Source organism: Pimephales promelas, chromosome 19 (genome assembly GCF_988280905.1).
Source record: "Pimephales promelas chromosome 19, fPimPro1.hap1.1, whole genome shotgun sequence".
Taxonomy (NCBI): domain Eukaryota; kingdom Metazoa; phylum Chordata; class Actinopteri; order Cypriniformes; family Leuciscidae; genus Pimephales; species Pimephales promelas.
Window position 1 is genome coordinate 21,595,314 of NC_142787.1, and position 22,182 is coordinate 21,617,495.

Consider the following 22,182-nt stretch of genomic DNA (forward strand, 5'->3'; position numbering starts at 1 on the left):
TGGACCAACAGCATGATGGGAGACGGGAGTGTGATTTTGGTTTTATACAACAGTTCGATAAACCAACACATTCTCATCCCAAGGCGTCCTATACTGACGTTTTCCCAAAGCGTATACATCCAACACACATGGCAACCTTTAGCGTCAATTTAACACACACAGAGTATGGGTAGGTTTAGGTATGGGGTAGGGTTAGGGTTAGACCACTAGGAGGCGCCTTCTGACCCATATATATCTGCGGCTCATATTGACGCTAAAGGGTGCCATGTGCATTGGATGTATGCGCATTGGCAAAAGAGTCAGTATATGACGCCTTGGGATGAGAACGGCTGTATAAACATGATACTTAGACATTATTCGGTTTACTTTGTGTATTTTTGTTCCACCAACACCGTTTTAAACTTAGAGCAGAATCAACACATCACATGTCTCAGAACAACACAGTAGCGGTGTTTTGGTCCTGAACGAATCAGTGTTGCTGAATGAATCGGTTGAGTGAATAATTCAAATGGCTCACTCAAACAGACATACTTTTTCATTTGTTCCTGAATGAATCAGGGGTTATTGAATGAATCAATTGACTCAATGATTTAATCATTAAGACATATTTGGTTCATCACTCATTCCTAAATGAAACCAGAGAATGTCTAATTGAAGAGAATTGGCACTGGTTACTTCCGGGTTCTGGACTGGCTGCAGTAACGTGTCTCTGTCCATGCGGGGGCGCTCGCGGTCGAGTGCAGAATGAATGGGAGTCAATGGGGTTTCACCCCCATAAATCCACTTTTCTCAGGATGTAATTTTTTGTCGAGTAATTTGAAAGTTGAGATAATGAGATAATACACTCAGCTGAAAATTACATTTTTAAGTTCACTTATCTGTTCTAAAATCCCGTTCAAAAATGTGATGACGTCACACAATAGCAGAATGCTAGCGTGTTCCGGCCAACAACGGCCTAACCTGTAAGAAATCAAAAGGACATAAGTACTCGTTCATTCGACTTTTGGCCTATAATCTATATTGAACTTGTGGAATCAACAATAAAATCTATGTTAATTTAACGACAAGCAGGTGAAAGAGACACTTTTAGCCGTTTAGCCCCATAGACTCCCATTCATTCTGCTCTCGCCCGCGATCACCTCCAGTGGAATTCTAATGGAACTGCAACCAAGATGATACACAATGGAGCTAATAGGAAGTGCCAAGGCTCTCCGTTAGACGGGCTCTGATGAAACAGTGGTTTGAACAGGTGATTCAAACAGTCACCTGTCGCCACCTACTGGTTTAAAGATGTAACCTGGGATGGCGTCAACTATGGCATCAACTAATCCAATATTAGGACAAGAACTAACCAAAACAAAAACTAAATGAACAAATAAAACAAATGAACACTGATTTTAAAGAAAGATACATTTCATAAGAAGGTATTGGTTGGTTGGTATTAGACTGTAAAACACTATATTTACAGTTATAAATGAAGAGGAGGTATCTTACTCTTAATGTACTTATGCAATATAAAATGAATACAAAATCTTTAACTGCGACTCCCTGGGCCACTGCATGCTTAATGACTAACATTGTACTACTGTACAGCTCTGTTGTCTTTGCCTAAACAAGAGATATATGACAGAATTGCATTGTACAACCTAACCAAAACAACAACAACAACAAAAATACATATGATAAAAAATTATGTTCTATCATCTGGGTAATATATTGCTGCCAGAGATTGCTGAAAAGTGTCGAAAAGCTCCTCTTTGAACAGCAGATAAAAGCAGGCCAAAGACAATTAGACACACGGCAAAACATCCAGAATATATGGAGCACGCGCTGCTGTGTAAAAGCCGATCTTCGTCATGGACTCTTATCTGTACGAAAATGGCCAGCAGTACGACAACGTTCACAGTCCCAACATGACCGATAGATCATAAATCCACACTGACAGACATTTACGAGATAGTCTCGAAAGATTTATTGTAAAGTTATAGACATGAGTAAACCGGTTAGTGGAAAAAGGCCTATTATATCAGGAGTTTTACTTTATCGTGTTAATTTTTATTAAGCACATACATTTGTTTGCACGTCGGAGGGTTTGACCCTCTTCATCTGTTGCAAGTGCCGGTATTATCTGACAACTCAGTTGACACATACACCAATGCCAACCTTGTTAGCTAGCAGAAGGCAAGACTACAGCAAGATGTTGTTTGTGAAAACTCGCCTAACAGGAGGTTGAGAGGTCTTGCTAGTTTCATACACTTATTTCCTAAAATCTGGAGAGCTCAAGAAATGAAAGAAAGAAACATTTCATGCAGATAATAACCAGCTTATGACATTACCCGTATTACACTCCTGACAGACACCAGCTAATGTCATGATTTAATTTAGAGTGTTCTTGTGTAATTCCCACAAGACGCAGAGAACAGAGACCTAAATACCAAAATATCAGCTAAGATAAAAGGAGAAAACAGACCCAATTCCAGAAGCATCCCTCTGGGGGTTAAGTGTGCAGCCTCTCAATTTGGATCTCAAAAAGGCTTGTCCCGCCGGGAACGATATTAAGCGCGTGCACGTACGCATCATGATTTCCACTAATGAGCTTGTATTGTTTCACTTCGCCACCTTGGATAAAGTTGTGCGCTGAATGTCATGCCTTTGAAAAAAAGGAAAATAATCCATGGCTCTTTGCTGTGTTGACATTGCCGTCCATTAATTTGTGTACGTTCTAGTTATAATAATGAAAGATAAATGAAGAGGACTGGTCGGGGAATATCAATGGGCTGTGAAACCTTCTCTGAAAATAGGCTATACACGTGTTAAAAATGCACTCAAGCGGCAGGTCAAACGTTCGTGGAGATGGAGCAGGTGGAGCCACGCTTCTTTGTCCCGTGTTATGAAGAAGGTGTTAATTGTCATATCACTGTCAGTTAAATGAGTACAATCATTTAGCTTGAAGGGTTGTATGCTAATGTCACATTAACATGGAGTAAAGCCTCGCCGCACTGATCATTAATTAGTCTGGCCTGTTTCAGAGGGCAGGAAGCAGCACCATCCAGCATGGGGATCCTGCCTGTATAGTTTAGCACTAATGAGCCTTTAATGTGCAGGACTGAAGAAATGGGGTACATCTCACATCCAGAGCTTTTGTGTCTGCAATAACCTTTGATTTAATACATGGTACTTAGACGCTGCATCAACACTTCTCTTTCAACCCTGTGGTTTACTGTGGTCCAATGGGGTAAAAATTATAGTCTGCTCTGAGAACATGTATTATATGCAGCAAGGTTGAGTCGAAACATTGTATTGCACATTGCACACTTAGATTATAGTTTTAAACACGTAACCTTTATTTGGAGACTTGGGTCATACGCCTGTCAAGGAGAATGACCATCAAAACCTGCATGACCCCTTTGAGGCAGCTGGGGTTAGATATCAGTGCCATCAACTGGTAGAAAGTGGAAAAGCAGGATGTGATGTTTTATTTAATATGCAAACAGAAAATAGTGGTGTAATGCATAAATTAAAATACGGTTTTCATGTCATTTATGCTCATAGGCAGTGCTTTACAGCTCATAAAACAGACTACAATTCTCAGACAATTGCATCTAAAAAGTAACTCAAATGCTAATGTACATAACAAACAGAGATGATCACACACAAGGGAGACATTTTTCAAGAGTACTGACTTGATAGGATCACTGACTGGCTTCTTGTGTATTCCAAGTCAACACTAGACCATCTTGAACACCATCTTGACCATACGAACCTCCTTATGTAGGATTATTCCTTTGTGGTCTTCAAGAATATGTTTGCATTTCATAACATACAAGGAAAGCAGAGAGCAGCAGAGAGAATTAATTAATAACATGTATAGAATTAATTAGACTTTATTCTAATTAACAGAGTCTTAAATGAGACATTTGCATGATCCAAATGCACAGATTTTTTTTTAGATCATCCATCGGATGTCATGCCAACACACCTGGATGCGGAATTAGTCGGTACATACTATCGTATTGATTAAGTCCTTTATATGGTTAGAAATGGTTCACAAATATAGATTGAGTGTTTACTAATCAATTTGTTCACATATTCTGTGGTTTTCTTACCAAAGTATGCATGTCTCTCCGCAGGATTGCACCCAAAAACTCATCAGATCCGGTTAACTTTATGCTAATTATTAGGCTAATCAGTGGATCATTCATTTAGGTAGGTTAGATATTTCTTTTTCTATACGGCAATCACTCTAAGGGGAAAAATTAAGTGGAATGGAACGAAAAGCAAACAAACAAACAAGAACAACAAAAAAAGAAAACGAAATGCTATAGCTATAGCACACACATGTAAGCAATTTGAGTGCATACCATCTATCATTCTAATACTGTAAACAACATATTATACAATATTGATAACACTACCTACAACAATACAATTTGCTCAACAGCTCTCAAAGAGACATGGAGGGTCACTGATCTGCCTTTTTTCCCAGAAGTTGTCCTCTGCATATACATGTTTATTCAAACTGTTGGTGGAAAAAGTTCCAAAATAGATATTTTTTCATCCATACTTTGAATTCACATGCTTTTACAAATGGGAGTCAGTCTTTTGAGAAATACAGTAGACGATACTAACACGGACAGGAATAGAGATGTACAAAAATATGTAAAACCCTACAAAATGTATTCTCACTCATCGTCAGAGCCAGTAAACGTTCAACTCATGGAAATGCTCTTCATTAAGTTTAAATGTCAGCTCTTTGTGTGTGCGTTTTTTTTATATTTTTTTGATAATCACTCACAGAAAGGTATATATATATATATATATATATATATATACACATTTCAGAATAGAGTGGAATATCCTCTTCTTCAAAAAAAGAAAATATAGACATCTTAATTGAAACATTCCTCATAATCCATTCTCACAAACATTCTCAGTGGTTTCACAACCATCTCAGTTTTCCTTCTTTCCTGATGATGAACCCTCATGACAGTTGCCATAGAAACAATACCAGATGAATGGCTTGCCTTTTCATGGTGAGATATGAGTTTGTCTGAGTGCAGTAGAGTCAGACCAACCCCCCACCTGACCACCACCTTATCCAGAAGGCATATGGGTGTGCTACGCTTTGAAAAATACATAAATAACTTCAAGCCAACTATGCAATATTCTTAGTAGCATTTTCGTTCAACCTTTCCATATAATTTCTGAGCTCTTTGGAGTCCCCGAGCTCGATGTCTGGGCAAACCCATTTGATGTCGCTCTGACCAATGAGAAGTGGACTTATGGATGGGCAGCCATTGCTGGGCTTGCTATGGCTGAAAGTGGTGAACTTGACTCGTTTCCGTTTGGTTGTGGGCGAGTTTATAGACTCGCTCTTGTGATCTCTTCCAGTGCACACTGAGTCAGAGGCCGACCTGTGGACCTGCCCTTGCACACTCTTCTGAGAGGAAAGGCCATTGAGGAGCTGGCTACCTTCCTCCAGGCCCAGCCCAGAGTCCATGGTCCCACCCAGCTCCTCTTGATCAAGACACAAACCCGCTTGGCTTTCCAAAAGCTCTACATCATGGCCCAACCAAACCCAGTCGTGGGCATGAGTCATGGTCTCCTGGCCCTCCAACGGGAGCTGCTTGTTGCGATACTTCAGGGCATAGGAGACGCAATTGATTAGGAATACCAAGATAGCCAGGCAGAAGACGCCTAGCAGGGCGTACATGCCTATTTCCAAATCTGTGAGCCCGCGGCGAGACTGCAGCAAGTCTTCCTCCGTGTTATGTCCAGGTGGAAGATCTGCTTGAGCTGGGAATTCTGAGAAATCGACTGGAATATCACCAGCCGAGAGCCTGTCACCGCTTGCTTTTCCTGGAATGGAGGTTTTGATGGTGGTAGCGCCTCGGTTCATGATTCCAGCCTCCATGTCTGAGATTGAACCTCCGTAGTATGGGGCATTGGGCCTGTATCTCCTGTCACTCGCACTGTTCCCTGTTTCATCGGCACGGCCGAACTTCACATGGACGTTCGCGTTGCCTGCGGCCAGAAGTGTGCGCCGCTTGGTTTTCAGGCATGATTCGGGTCCATACATCTCCAGGCGGACCAACATACCTTGCCCTTCACCCTTAGCAACCACCACAGGCCACCTCCAGGTGGTGCTTTTTCTCACCAATACCACCGTGTCGTCTAGCGAGGTGGCTGTCAGGACGAAATGTGCAGGGTTATAGAGGTCAAGAGGGGTCATTGAGCCATCGCTGAACTGAAGCCACGCGCTGACAAGGGACTCCTGAGAGAGAAACACAACATGAACAAATACTCTCAGCAATGCCAATTGTTTCTTGAATCAAGTATACATGATTTTTAACTCCAACGGAGGACTGTTCAAATGCTTTAAAAGTCATCAAAATCACATTTTAAAGTGAACAGATGCACTGATCCGCGGGAGATTCAACCAATTTGCCCGTTTTATGTCTATCAATGTGGAAAAGCCCTGCCGACGCAGAGGATTAGTGAAATTAACCTAATCAGAAATGGTTTTTAACGTGAGATGACTCCGAATAAGTGAGCAGCCTCGCAACATGCCTCGGAACAGCATGATCCACTAACAAACCGTAGCTCCTCATCAACATGCGGCCCATGTCAAACAACTTTGTCTATAACAACAGTATTTATAGTGATTGCACCTGCTCATGGATAAAACGTTTCTGAGAAATTGACATGGACGTATGCAATATTGTTACCTAAAACCCTGAATACGTCAATGTGATTTCAAAGAGGAAGGATTTACCCAGAATTTAAAAAATAGAAACCAATTGATCAGCTAAATGTAAGCCAGAGGAGAACTGGCCCCCGACTGAGCCTGGGTTCTCTCAAGGTTTTTTCTCCATCCAATCTGATGGAGTTTTGGTTCCTTGCCACTGTCGCCTTGCTATTGGCTTGCTTTTGGCTTGCTCAGTTGGGGTTATTTAGCGTTTAGCAATGTTGTTGATCTGTGTTGTACTACTTTCATGTTATCACGAAGCTGCTTTGATACAATCTGTATTGTGAAAAGCACTATATAAATAAATGTGACTTGACTTGACTAAATGAATGAATGAATGAATGAATGAATGAATAAAATATAAAGAAATAATCAATACGTTTATCACTAATAAAAACAATGACTTAAATAGTTCAACTACACTACCTGATTAGGATTGTGCATCGTCTCCTGTGTGGTAGCTGTGGCAACGATGGCCCTGTTGCTTCCTGGGCTGAGCTGGAGGTTCAGGGAAAGGCCAGAGACCAGCTGTACACCCAGCTCTGTAATACTGACTTTATCATCCAGAACCCGGATCATCCTCTCCGCCAGAACCGAGTCGGACAATGGAGACATCACCTGGTAAAAAACATAGACAGAAATGCTTCTGATAACATTGAAAAACAACTAAAAATTCTCTCCTATGTTCTCATACAAACTTAGTGACATGACAAAATGAGTGGGCAATGTACAATTTCAAAAAATCAAAGTGGCAGCTTTCCACCGTCTGCCATATATAGCAATATCTGAAGCACAGGCAAGGAAATTACTTTGATATGAAACGTGATGAGAAGACTTCCAATCTGGATCAATTAATGGCAAAGCAGCCACCTCCACATTTCTGCATTCATTATGTTATAATGAAGTGTCAGAAGCCATTTACTTCCGATCTGTAAGTGACTTCCACTGTCACTTGCACTTGCTTCTCACCATCATTTGCAACCCGTCTAAAATGCAGCCATGCTTAGGTAGAAAAATGATTCTTATTCTGCTTTTAATTCCACTCTTATTCCGAGCGCATTCCTAATTTTCCATTTGAATTGAGAGATTTATTAATTAGACATACAATAAGAATAATCAAGGGGAGCCTCGGGCCTTACCCAATATTGCATAAGACGCTGCCCCAGTGATCTACTTTTTTATAAAAAAAAGTTAGTGCTTGCTATGCTACTTCAACAAATCTTTTCTTCTAAATAGTCTACTTTGCTCTTTTTTTTTTTTTGAAACCACACGTATTTGCCCTCTTCTAATTGCAATGAATTATTCATTCAGTTTAGTTTTAATGAACTGCACACATACGTAGGTCCCCCTTCTGAAATGTATTTGTGAGTGTGGTCTAATAGGACGGTAGACATTTGATAATATGGCCATGGTTAAGTGCTGGGTTTTGGATTTCGGGGATGGTGATCTATTAAGCAGCACTAGTTCTCTTACGAGAGGTTCTCTTGAATTGTCTAAGTTAACTTACGCTACGGAAAGATGAATCTTTTTGAGATATTGAAGCCAAAAAATTGTCCTTAAGTTTTGTATTCATTGTCAACGCAGTGCAGCAGCTAGCAGACCTAGAGCAGGCTGTCTAGCGTGCTCATTGGCTGCCCAGCGGCAACTGCAGCAGCCTATCACTGAGCCCGGTGTGACGTGACGTTACCTTACGTAGCGTAAGCTAATTGGCAATACTCGTTCCCTCTTCTAGAGAGAACCGAGTTTATGTTAGGTACCTATACGTTTTCAGACTCATTTATCTCACTTATTGGGCTTTTTATCTGATTTTAATTTTCAGCAAATTGATCAAATCGAAGAGCTCTCCACCTAAGTCTCTGCCATATTTCTTTTGCTGTCAGATAGCACTCTAATGCCACTTTCAACTCGTCAAGCAGGTGTATTATGTGTGAAAGTCTGTGTGACATCTAAAAGAAAAAATGTGAGATTTTCACATAGCAACACTTAATTTGTCTTAATAAAGGACATAGTTTGTCATAGGAGCTGTGAGATGTGCAGATAAGACAGCACACAAGCTGTGAAAAGAGTGAGAGATGCTGTCTATTTCTGGTCTGACAGCGTACACGTGTCACATCACAACTTGGACTGATTCACCTATCATCTGTATGAGAGATTGACAAATGACAGCCTGGCTTTTCGAATGAAAACAACAACGTCCTCAGATTTTATTTATGCAGTATAAACTAAAAGGAACAGTGGCTTAGTCAGCTGTAACTGTCAATTCTGTTCCTCCAACATGATCAGCTCTGGTCATGGTCTGTGGAAATGACATAATACGCTATAGCACATGAATCATGGATCAAATTTTAATAATGCTGAAAATCCAAAGATTATTGGATTATTGTAGTAATGCATACAACCACTTTCAAAGACATGGTTTTTTTTTTTTTTTTTGTACAGTGTAGGTTTCGTTTTATGGTACATGATGGTAATCTTTTAGAGATACGATCACACATATTTTCTTCCTGTCTCTCACCTGAACTTTGGTGGTGCCAGTGTTCAGACCGATCAGGACCTGTTCCTCTGACAGCTTGGCCACGCGGTCATCCCCCACCCTTAATGAGTCCCTCACCAGCTCTGTCACGTCCACCTGCCAATCACTCCCCAAGAGGAAGTCTGACTGGCCCTGCCACTCCTCTGGCTCGGCCTCAAAGTGTGTGAGGACACGGACGGTGGAGCTCTGGTACTGTGGTCCACAGCTCCGGTCCTTCTTGGCTCCTTCATCCCCATCATCCTCTCCAGACCTGTAGTAAAGACAGCAACCAATAAGTTTTACATTCCATTCTCAATTCTATTCTAGTACACAATCAACTCATTTAAAAGTCATATATAAAAAGAAACATACAACAAATATTTAAATCAGGTGGAAAATAAAATAAATAAATAAATAAATAAATAAAAGTCCAAAATGAAATGGTTAGAAACAAAGATGCTATACATTAAAAATCTTCTGTGTGTGTGGTCCTGGTAAATGTTCCCATAAGTATCGTAAAACCATAACTCTGGATTGACAATATTATTTTCTTGATTTTAAATGGTAACAATAAATCAATAAAACAGCATACTGTAGGCTGTACAATCACTTAAGCTTACATTTACCTCAAAACAAGCTATTCAATGTCCATAAACTCAAATAACTCTAGAGAAGAGGATTTTGGTAAATGTATGCACATTAATTATATATTTTACTTAACCTTTTAGTGGTCTTCATTATTTAATGTGTTCGAATGGCCTAAATATATCATGAAAACAATTTTATTGTCATTTAAATGTTCCTATTTCACCAAACAAACTATAGTAGAAACAATTCTGTAATTAAAAAGTTGATATAAATCCTGCTTTATGTGCAATTTAAATGTTTGTTCAATCAGTTTGAACTATTTGAGTGTTAATTATTGAATAAGTTTGATTAATTAATTGATTATTAATTCATTCTTTATTTTCGGTTTTCAGCCAAGTGCATTCTGAATTTTCTGTTTCGGCCCAGAATTTTCATTTCGGTGCATGTAAATAGAAAGTCCCTATAAAACATGGAAACCCAGTGTGTATGTATGTTTGTGCATGTCTGTGTGTAGACGGTGATGCTCAACCTCTTGTAAAGGAGCGAGTTGCTTTAAAAGGCTGTAAAAATGAACCCTTTTCACATTACATTAATGCATTTCCTCTCCTCACACAAAAAGTCCAGACCAGGTGAATGGCGGGACAGCTCTGACTGTTCCATTATTTTTAATGAGTCAAAACCATCCAAAATAAAAACCAGCAGTGACAGGTTAACACAGTGGCTCTCGGGGACGTGCACAGGGGTGGGGGGGTTGCTCTGGTTGCCCAGGCAACTGCCCAAGTTGCCTTTCCGAGGGGGAATAAATAAATACATGTATCGTACAATGGATGAAGAATTTCATGTAGGCCTAGATAAAAAAAACCATTCGGGCGCCGAAAGTGAAAGTCAGTAGGGGAAGGGCAAACTCTGTTTACGTGGCTGCAGAGCTGCACGCAACCGGTGTATCAGTTGATTCCGTTCCCTACCGGAATTCATGTTCCCTTTATGCAATCATACTACAAATCATGCGTAGTTGCCCAGTTACCATACGTACCATCAGAACTGAATACGAGCAAGAAACACAAAAATATAAACACAAAAATTCCACTCTAATTTTATTTCCCCATCTGTCAATTTAATACAGATTATTTCTTTTCCAATTAAAAAAAAATAAATAAATAATAATAATTAAAAATATTAAGAGGAACTCTTTTTCTAATGTGACATTTAACATATTTTTTTATACATTTTGTATAAATAAACCTATCATCTCCAACGTTTTGCAATCTTTAAATAATAATAATGCCATTATGTGAGGCATTGCGTTTGGACATAAACACGGTCAGATAAGGCAGTTGGTACGGGCAAAATTCAACTGAATATATTCAGATATAATACAAAAACTATGAACAAGTGCCAGATTAATTCAAGTCACATAAATATTACTGGAGTGTGAGAAACATTTTATTATGCTGGTCGCTAAGGTGATTTTTTTAATTCTTTGTGTATATACAGTATATTTTAATAAAGACACTGTTATTCCTCAGTAGCCCCCTTGAGTTTTTTTTTTTTTTTTGGAAGGGGGAAGGGGAGTGTCGTCCCTGGTGGCTCTGACTGGTGGGGAGGCCATGCTCCTTTATAGATTTACGCAATGACGCCTGACCAATGGCAGAAACAGTATGACATTTACAGAACACAGGTGTATAAACAGGGCAGGCGGCACTCAGCTGAGGAATGTCAGGTCACAGGAGGTCTCAGGAGTAATGAGCTCCAGTCTTACAACAAAACCGCATGTCTACCGCTCTCACAGAGGTAATCAAAATGCTACCTGAGAAAGACATGACCTCGAACCAAGGGCACATATGATACAACCAGTGTGCCAAATGGTCAACACGAATGTGAGTAAATATGGGCTTTTTGATGAATACAACTCACCAGCTGTCCACTATCTTAAAGGCACAGCTCACCTATAAATGAAAATTCTTCATAATTTTTTGCCTCATATCATTCTAAACCTGCATTCTTCTTCTTCAATGGTTCAGCAAGCTTCACATAATTTTGAAAGTCCAGTGTTTAGTTTCTTTAATTGTAAAGAACATTTAAAAATTCTAAAGAACCTTATTCCACTATAAAGAAAATGTTGTTGAATGGAAAGGTTCTATGAAAGTTGAAAATGATGCTGCGAGTCTGTCCTCATTCAAGTAGATAGGGGCTGGAATTGCATGTCTATTGCATGTCTATTTTTCTTGCATAGGAAAAAGCTGCCCAGGGGCGTTACAAAGATGCCCGCCGAGTGAACTTGCCTTAAAGGATTTTGCTAATATGCAAAAAAATATTCTGTCACAAGGACTAAAATATATATTTTTAATAAAAAATAATGTAAAATACAGTTCCATGGCCAGTAAGAAATATTTATGAGTGCTAAACTTTCTCAGTTCACTGAAAAAGCCATTTTTATTATAGAGAAAGATCAAAATGTTCAAGATTAGGTTTGGTCAGAGAATACATTCGTATCTTCATTTTGAGAACATGGAAAAGTGATCAGTGTGTCGATTCCTGACCACCACACATGACTAATGACAATCAAACAACTTATAGCCACACTTATTCCTCAGACTCATCAATGCCTCACAAGTTTTCCACTGCTCATTCCATCTGTCTTCCATCACCTTCTCACTTATCATGCATGAGTCAATCCGGTAGGATTGTTTATGGTGGAAGAGTAATTAAAAATTATCTTGTGGATATCTGCTGCGTACGGCAACATTAAACTGCATATTGTTTGATGCTAGTGCGTCAGAGGCAGGTGTGCCTGAAGACGACCCAGCGGTAATTAAAAAGTCAGCGTCCGCATCCTCCCCGCACCTCCATCATGCGGATCCGGAGGGAGCTCCGCTACACGTCTGGAGTTACCAAGAAACAACAGAGCATGAAAACAACTGAGGTGAGGGTTGATAGAGAATGGGCAGGTGAGCTCGCACATTATTGGTGCTGTGCAATATAGAGAGAATTATTAAAAGTAAATGTAAAAAAAAAATGGTTAAGATTTCAAATTACCAGCAGAACCATATTGCATAACATGTGTGGGTTGTGTAGGATATTTTCTGCTCAGTTAAAGATTATAAAACCTGATAGAATGCAGTTTTCGGGCTCTTTTCATTTCAATTATAATTTATAAAAGTTATATAATAATCTCTGAATTAAAAAAAAGGCATTTAAAAATACACTTCAGGATAGAAATGGAGAGCTGAAGGAGCTACAAAAAAGGAATAAGGAATAATGCAGGGCAGATTTTCACACTTTACTGTCAACTTTAGGCTATATAATTGTATTCGTATTAGTAAGTCACTGATGTGTAAATGTAGGCAGTCATACTGTCATACTGTTTGATCGGAAAGTTCTGGAGACGGTTTTTAAAATGACAATATATATGATTCAATAGTACAATATACTCTTACCTCAAAATATAAAAGGAAAATGTGATTCCTTGAAACAAAGGGCGCATTTACATTACATTGTTCAAGTGAACTAACTGCGATCTTTTTCCTCCCAAGTGGCACAAATCGCATATGTAAGCAGGAAAAAAGCACTTGGATTCAGATATTCTCAGATCAGTTTTAGGCTTAATTTATACAAGGAAATAAATATGATATGAATTGAATATAAATTGGAACCTGAGAGAGTTCTAAAGAGCTGCTTCTTCTTTGCATTGAAATGAGCCAGTTGAGGTGGTTTGGGCATCTGGTAAGGATGCCCCCTGGGTGCCTCCCTAGGGAGGTGTTTCAGGCAGGTCCAGCTGGGAGGAGGCCTCGGGGAAGACCGAGGACTAGGTGGAGAGATTATATCTCCACATTGGCCTGGGAACGCCTCGGGATATTTAAAGCAGCTGACAGGTCGAATATTTCCTTCAATGTGAATCGTACACAACTGAATGACAGTGGTGAATGACGTCATCTCAGATGGACACCAACCGCAATCACACGACTCTTTTCAATACCAAGGCTGCAACGAGGGCTCTTCTCTTTTTTCTCCACCTTAAGAGACCAATATTTTGCTGACCTTTAAAGATGGTGCAGAAAGCAAAAGCTTGTATTATAATTTTGTTGGCGTCAATTTCAAATTGCGACATTTTTACTTTTCGGCCTAGCTTTTCTGTGTCAGTATGTCTACCCAGGGTTGTGTCGCTAAGTGTATAGTGTAAATGCAGATATGGGTCACTTTTAAAAGAAGATGTAAACTGGTCATCAAAAAAATATAATAATAAAATCGGAATTGGGCATCAGGACCTGCAAAGTAAATGCGGCCAAAAATGTCGCTAACCTCTGGTTGGCAGCATCTAAAGGAACTCTCCAGCCCCTGATTTGGCTGAGCTCTGGATCAGACATCTCAATCTGCAGGGGGAGACGAGGCATCCACACGCTCACCTCCAGCTGAGCACTGAGGTAACTGTAGGTGAAGTTCACCATCATCCGCACTCTCCCACGTGTCTCCTTGCCATTGACATACACATAATCGCACCTTTCGGACACCTAAGAAGGAGGAATACAAATCAGACAGCAGACAAACAAAGCATTCAAGCAACACTGTATTCAAAGCAGCACTAAATTAAAGAAAATTGCAGCTCTGGCCAAGGTATCAGCCTACTTTTCGCTCCAATTTCCTGGCGACCATTTCAAATTTTGAAAGCACAAGAAAAAATTACGCCTCTTCTTGTGCTAATCAGCGCAATATGTGAAAAATAGTCTAGCCTTTGTGTGTTTTGTGCCGCTGTTATTCGCTTTCATTCTGCGCTTTAATGAGGAAGATGAGAGATTGGACAGGCTTTGACTGGCCTGTCCAAGTATTTATTTCTGACTACAGTCAGTGGGGGAGTCGTTGTCGTTGATAATGAGAGTGTTTGGACGTCTATATTTCTCAGGCTTTGGGGTTGAAAGGAGCTAAGCAGATGGAGTAAATGGAAGAAGTCAGAAAAAAGCTGAGTGGTCAAGTCTTTCTACAGCAGCAAAGTAATTAATTTGCAGAAAATCTATTGCTCTTAGGCAATGCTTATGATACCTGGCAGCGAAAATTGTATCTCATACAATCAACCTGAGGGCTTCTTTAATAACAACAGATGTGGAAGTGAACCAATGGCATGGCTTGGTTTCTGAGCAGCAGCCCATCAGCTCAAAATACAAGATGACAAGAGTGTCAGTTGTTTGTGAGATTTCCCTAATGTTGTGCCATATTCTAGAGCATCATACTTGTTACATCTCAATACCAGACTGCTATTTAGCAGCTGCAATCAGTAGCCAAGCTTTCATCAAGTCCTCATTTGGTGAGTCTCTCAGGAAATATATAAACTCCAAGTTTTATTTTTGAATAGACAAACAGAAAATCTGAACTCAAAGAAATACCAGAAGTTCTAGACTCTTTTAGTTTGTGACATTAAATCAGTGGTGCATTTATTTAACTTTAGTTCCCTATCGAGGGAACTCAACACTGCGTCGATAAAATCGACTCTTTGGGGACGCTCCCTAAGCGTGCGCCTCTGAAGTATGAATGAAACTAATCCAATCCTGATTGGTGTTGCGTCGTGACGTAACATGTGACGGCATACCCGGAAGTATAAAAGTGACGCTGTCACAACACACACTAGCTTTCGCTCTTCAGCAAGCGCTTTATGTTGAAACTGTCTGTCTTATTTGGTGTTGTTTGTCTTATTATTGAAAGAAAGTATGGCCAGTGAACAATTCAAGAGGTGTGTGCATCCCTGCCCTCGTTTCATCACGGGTGGGGACGCACACTCTCTATGTGTGTATTGTTTGGGAGTGCAGCACGCACGGGCAGCTCTCGAGGGGGCTGCTTGTGAAATGTGTGAGGCTTTGCCTATTAGAGTGCTGCGCTCCCGGCTGGCGTGCTTTGACGAGCACGGTCAGGCTCGCGTTCCCCAGGGTTCCGGTCCCGCATATGTCGAGGCGATGCGGCGACTGAGATCCTGGGGTTCGCAGCGGGATCTGGCGGAGGAGAGTGAGAATGCTGAGGCATTTTCTCGCTCGCCATCGGCTGGTCCCGCAGCCTCTGAGAGTGGTGTGGGAGCCCGCGCTGCGGTTTCTCCTACCCGCGATCAGGTCCCGGTGCTTGAGCTGTCTACTTCTGAGGAAGGGGACGTGCTCAGCATCGATGCGGACGACCGTGATCTCAGCACGCCATCACGCGGCCTGGGTTATGAGGAGCTGGTGGAGGTTGTGACACGCGCTGTGGCCAGACTAAACATCAGCTGGCCACAACATGAGCAGGAAACGCAAGTCACCAGTAAAATGGACGAGCGTTACCTGCAGCGCAGGTCACAGCCTCACCGCCGGGGTCTGCCGTTTTTCCCTGATCTCCATAAAGAGATCTCGAGAACGTGGGAAAGACCGCATTCGTCCCGTATTTCGAGTCCCAATGTAATAGATTACAGCAATGTTATGGGGGCTCGAGATATGGGATATGGGAAGATGCCGAAGGTGGAGGAGGCTTTAGCGAGCTATCTCTCTCCCGAATCGGCGTCTTCCCTAAAGACCCCGGTGTTGCCTAGTAAGCCCTGCAGAGAGACATCTGCATTGGTGGGCAGGGCTTACATGGCGGCGGGTCGGGCTGGTTCGTGTCTGCACTCAATGGCGATTTTGCAGGCATACCAGGCCGACCTCCTGAAAGATTTGGATGAGGGGGAGGGGCCTACTCCTGAAGATGTCGCGGAGTTGAGGAAGGCCGCAGATTTGTCTCTCCGGGCCACTAGGGAAGCGGCCAGCGCTATTGGCCGCTCTATGGCGGCCATGGTGGCCACGGAGAGGCATCTGTGGCTGAACTTATCCGGTATTAAAGAAAAGGATAGGTCCTTCCTGCTGGATGCGCCGCTTTCGGCTTCTGGCCTGTTCGGCGACGCCGTTAATTCGGTTGTCGACAGGTTTCAGGAGTCGAGAAAACAATCTGCGGCGTTCCAGCAGTACCTCCCCCGGAAAGCGAAGGCCAAATCTAGTAGGGGGGGGCAAAGCAATCAGCCCCAGCCATCAGCCAGCTCCTCCCACAGGGCAGAGCAGAAGGAGAGCGTTTCCTCTAGAGCCCCCCCTCCGGGGTCTTGGCAACAGAGGAAACGCTCCCAAAAACCGAAGTCCTCCAGCCAGAGGGGCGACCTGAGGGACGTCATTCAGGCTAAGAGGACTTCGGAAAAGAGGTCCTAGCCAAGGCAGGACTTCAGAGGGCTGCCCCCTCCGCAGTGAGACAACCGAGGTTGTTCTCACAACGGGGCCCTCTAGGAAAAGATGCAGGTCCGCCGTTAACAGCGCTTCGGGCCGCATCAATTTCCAGCGAAAAGACACCAGAGGCCAGCCTCGAGAGGCTGGTACCCTTAGCAGATTTTGTAGAGGGATGGTATCATCTTCCCAACATATCTCCATGGGTCCTGCAGATAATACGAGTTGGGTACAGACTGCAGTTCGCGCACCGCCCCCCCAAGTTCTCTGGGGTGGTGCTCACTGCGGTGGTCCCAGAGCAGGCTCAGGTGTTGGAACAAGAAGTACAGACTCTGCTGTCGAAAGGAGCCATAGAACGTGTTCTTCCGGTAGACAGGGAGTCCGGGTTTTACAGCCGGTACTTTATAGTTCCAAAGAAGGATGGGGGGTTAAGGCCAATTTTGGATCTCAGGGTGTTGAACCGGTCTCTGAGAAGGTTCAAATTCAGAATGTTGACCATTCCAACAATCGTGAGTCAAATCAGATCCGAGGACTGGTTTGTCACGATAGATCTGAAAGACGCCTATTTTCACATCTCCATCCTTCCTTGTCACAGGAGGTACCTGAGGTTCGCTTTCGGGGGCGAAGCATACCAATATCGGGTTCTTCCGTTCGGCCTAGCACTCTCTCCCCGCACATTTACCAAGTGTATGGACGTGGCCCTTGCTCCACTGAGACTTCAGGGGATTCGCGTATTGAATTATCTCGACGACTGGCTTATTTTGGCCCAGTCTCGGGAGATGGCAGTTCGGCATCGAGATGTCGTTCTTGGCCATATTCAAAAATTGGGGTTAAGACTCAATTTGAAGAAGAGTGTGCTAGAACCGTCCCAGGGCACGACCTTTTTGGGAGTCGTGTGGAACTCGATTACAATGCAGGCACGTATGTCTCCCGCACGTATCGAGTCAATTCTGGCGATGGTGTCCAGGGTGAGGCTAGGTCAGGCCGTCACTGTGAAACACTTTCAAAGGATGCTGGGCCTCATGGCAGCGGCATCCAACATTATTCCTCTGGGCCTCCTTCACATGAGGCCCCTCCAGTGGTGGTTGAAGACCAAGGGGTTCTCACCCAAAGGAAATCCGTTCCGTATGATCAGAGTAACGCGCAAGTGCCTTCAGTCTCTGCAAATATGGAAGAAGCCTTGGTTCCTATCCCAAGGGCCAGTGTTGGGGGTGTCATGTCGCCGGGAAACCGTTTCGACAGACGCCTCCCTTACGGGCTGGGGCGCGGTCATGGACGGCCGCTTTACCAGGGGTCTGTGGCAGGACCATCATCGCACTTGGCATATAAATTGCCTGGAGATGATGGCGGTATTCAAGGCTTTGAGGAGCTTCCTCCCAGACATCGAGGGTCGCCACGTCCTTATACGGACAGACAATACGTCAGTGGTGGCCTATCTGAACCGACAGGGGGGACTCAGATCGCGCCCTCTGTGCAAACTGGCGCATCAGATTATCCTTTGGTCCCAGGGAAAGATATTGTCAATAAGGGCAATGTATATCCCAGGGGTTCAGAATCGGGGAGCAGACATCCTGTCGAGGCAGGGGCTGAGGCCCGGGGAATGGAGACTTCATCCGGATGTGGTGAAGTCGATATGGGAGAGGTTCGGACCGATGGAAGTGGATCTGTTTGCGTCTCGAGAGACGTCCCACTGTCCACTTTGGTTCTCCCTCTCACATCCAGCCCCACTGGGGTTGGATGCCATGGTACAGGCTTGGCCGAGGCTTCGCCTGTATGCTTTCCCCCCGATCGCTCTGCTCCCAGGGGTCCTGGAGAGGGTCCGTCAAGAGGGCATCAGTCTACTTCTGGTTGCCCCGAGATGGCCGACACGAGTATGGTTCTCGGATATAATATCACTCCTCATAGCTCCGCCATGGCCGATTCCTCTGAGGAGGGATCTATTGTCTCAGGCGGAGGGCACAATCTTCCACCCTCGCCCAGAGTTGTGGAAGCTGTGGGTCTGGCCTCTGAGGGGGTTCAGTACCTAAATGCTGGCTTATCAGCTGAGGTGGTTGAAACCATACTTAGCTCTAGGGCCCCATCTACCAGGAGATTATATGGCCTCAAGTGGAAGGTGTTTCACACTTGGTGTGGAGAACGAAGGTTGGATCCAGTAAACTGCCCAGTGGCTTCAGTTCTGGAATTCCTTCAGGATCGTTTCTCTGCGGGTCTCTCCCCGTCCACTCTTAAGGTGTACGTGGCTGCCGTTTCGGCTTTCCACGCGCCAGTAGATGGTGGACCTCTGGGGAGGCACCAGTTGGTCATTAGGTTTCTCCGTGGTGCTTGGAGGATGAGGCCGGCGATCAGGTCCAGGGTGCCTGCCTGGGATCTGGCAATAGTTCTGGAAGGGTTGTCCCTCGCTCCCTTCGAACCTTTAGAGTCGGCTTCGCCTAAGGACTTAACGTTGAAAATGGTCTTTCTCTTAGCGATTACCTCTCTTAAGAGGGTGGGAGATCTCCAGGCCCTGGCGGTAACGCCAGCTTGCTTGGAGTTTGCCCCTGGCAAAGTAAAGGCCTTTTTGCACCCGAGTCCGGGCTACGTGCCTAAAGTTCCTTCGAGTACGGCTCGCTCTGTAGTCCTTCAGGCATTCCATCCTCCACCTCATGTGTCGGCGGGAGAAGAGAGGCTTCACTTGCTCTGCCCCGTCAGAGCTTTGAGTGTATACTTGGAAAAGTCTGCTTCTTGGAGAAGATCTGACCAGTTGTTAGTATGCTTTGGGTCACCTAAGAGGGGGCTCCCGGCGACCAAACAAACTATAAGTAACTGGATTGTCCAGGCTATTACTGAGGCTTACAAGGTGCGTGGGGTTCCTTCACCTTTGGCCTTAAGGGCTCACTCGACTAGAGGCATGGCTTCCTCTAGGGCCCTTCTGTCGGGAGTACCTCTGCAGGAGATTTGTGAGGCAGCCGGCTGGGCTACCCCGCATACTTTCATCAGGTTTTACAGTCTCAGCCTTCCCAGTACGCCCGGTGCACACGTACTCGGCCCTTGCTGAGTGCCTAATCAGTTTCACTCTGGGGCGGGTCTGTTCGGTGCGTGGCCTAGTGGGTACTCGTTCCCCAAAGAGTCGATTTTATCGACGCAGTGTTGAGTTCCCTCGATAGGGAACGTCTCGGGTTATGACTATAACCCTTGTTCCCTGAGAAGGGAACGAGACACTGCGTCGTGTTGCCACGCCCCCTTTTCAGACCCTTGAGCGTCTTGCTTCATCGCGAGGCTAGTGTGTGTTGTGACAGCGTCACTTTTATACTTCCGGGTATGCCGTCACATGTTACGTCACGACGCAACACCAATCAGGATTGGATTAGTTTCATTCATACTTCAGAGGCGCACGCTTAGGGAGCGTCCCCAAAGAGTCGATTTTATCGACGCAGTGTCTCGTTCCCTTCTCAGGGAACAAGGGTTATAGTCATAACCCGAGACGTTTTCAGTAAGCATTATACAGCCTGCACCGAACCCTGTGAAATAAATAAGTCATTTTGTGACAATGGCTACAACATAATTTTGACTTTTATGACAAAATTGTGGAAAGGTGGATTTAACATAACACATGCCAAATACATAAATTACTTAAATGACAAGGTTGTTTAGCATGGTTCCAGTTACACGACTAAAGTTGCTTTCCAATTTTCTAATAGTTGTTCTGTTGTGGACCATACTTGGAATGCCATGGATAAAATCCCATGAATAGTAGATGTAGGATGACGAATGTTTGTGCCTTGAGCACCAAATCAGAATATTAGAATGATTTCTGAAGGATCATGTGACACTGAAGACTGGAGTAATGCTATAAATTCCGCTTTGCCATCACAAGAATAAATTACATTTTAATATATATGAATATAGAAACCAGTTATTGTACTCTATTTCAAAATAAATGTCACAAGTCACATAAAAGATTAACCTTGACATTTTGAACGATAGTGTGCAATAATTAGGTTGTGCATCTTTTACTGTACTGAAAAATAAATATTCTTTGCATTTAACTTGTTCAGTAGTAGTAGAGTATAATCTTTTATGTCAAGTCAAAAAATATAAAATGTAAAATAAAATATTAAAATTAAAACAAATACATTTAATAGCACACTGAGTTACAATGTGATCTGAGGGGCCAATTCTTCTTACTGACCAATTTAAGTTCTAAAAATGCACTTACATATTTAATGTGTAAACTTAAACTGCCACTGGTGGAATTTGGATGTAATTAGATAAACACATGGATCATGGACAACCCCTGCCAATGTTAGATATATCACTGCTGTGAGCTATTTCATAAAACAATGGAGACCAAATCCCCAGTGGTAAAAAGTGACAAAAAGTAAATGATGCCTAGGCTTATAATAATGAACAACTTCAGTGAACCATAATTCCCCACACCAATTATATCTGTTAAACACCCTTTAAATCTATTAAACTGTCTGGATCTGCCCATATAATTGGAACATAATGGAACAATTTGCAGTTTTACATCGACAATTGTATTCTTTACTTCCTTACTTACAGATGGTTAATCTCCCACAATAGTCTGAGAACCTTAGATAAACCCTGGTGGCCCATGAAGGGTATTGCTTTGGGTGTAAAAGGGTGACTGTGTTTGGAGTACACAAAGTCAATCTAACTTCACTGCAACATGCCCTTCCCATGAATGTCTATAAGCATCATAACTAGCAGGTATGGCAGGGCATTAATCAGGAACATTAAGACTGCTGAATAGAGGGACACTTACAGAGGACATCAAGATCCCCGCAGGGAACTGAGTTTGGTATTTAATGACCCATTCGACAGGCAGGCACACAGCAAGACTGGAGTTTGCTGCATGACGCAAGCACTGTCCCTTTCTGCCCGTCCATGTCTAACTGAAATAATTAGCAGAGAGTCTTGAGCAACTCTAGATGTTCACTGAAGTGAACACAATGTTTAGGATTAAATAGCAAAAAAATAGGAACAGGTTCAGGTTCATTTGAGTAAATATTTTTAAATGGGTTACTTTTAAAATATAGATTTTAAAAAGATATATTTAACACTGATGTGTTTCACTCCACCCATTCCCTCCAAGTCATATTTCTTCAATGTTTGCTCATTTATGTTATGTTTTCAGAAGA

At 42.9% G+C, this 22,182-nt stretch overlaps 1 protein-coding gene across 2 annotated transcripts in view; it reads right to left on the reverse strand.

The window, feature by feature from the left end:
- Positions 1-3,461: 3,461 nt before the first annotated feature.
- LOC120490851 (transmembrane protein 132C) overlaps positions 3,462-22,182 on the reverse strand; it is a 127,397-nt gene continuing 108,676 nt past the window's right edge. For both annotated transcript variants that reach the window (XM_039688346.2, XM_089123608.1), the window contains exons 6-9: positions 14,148-14,356; positions 9,264-9,531; positions 7,175-7,366; positions 3,462-6,274 (exon numbers count right to left, since the gene is read on the reverse strand). In XM_039688346.2, the coding sequence (XP_039544280.1) occupies positions 5,156-6,274; positions 7,175-7,366; positions 9,264-9,531; positions 14,148-14,356 (1,788 nt within the window). In that variant the 3' untranslated portion in view covers positions 3,462-5,155. The remainder of the gene's footprint in view (positions 6,275-7,174; positions 7,367-9,263; positions 9,532-14,147; positions 14,357-22,182) is intronic.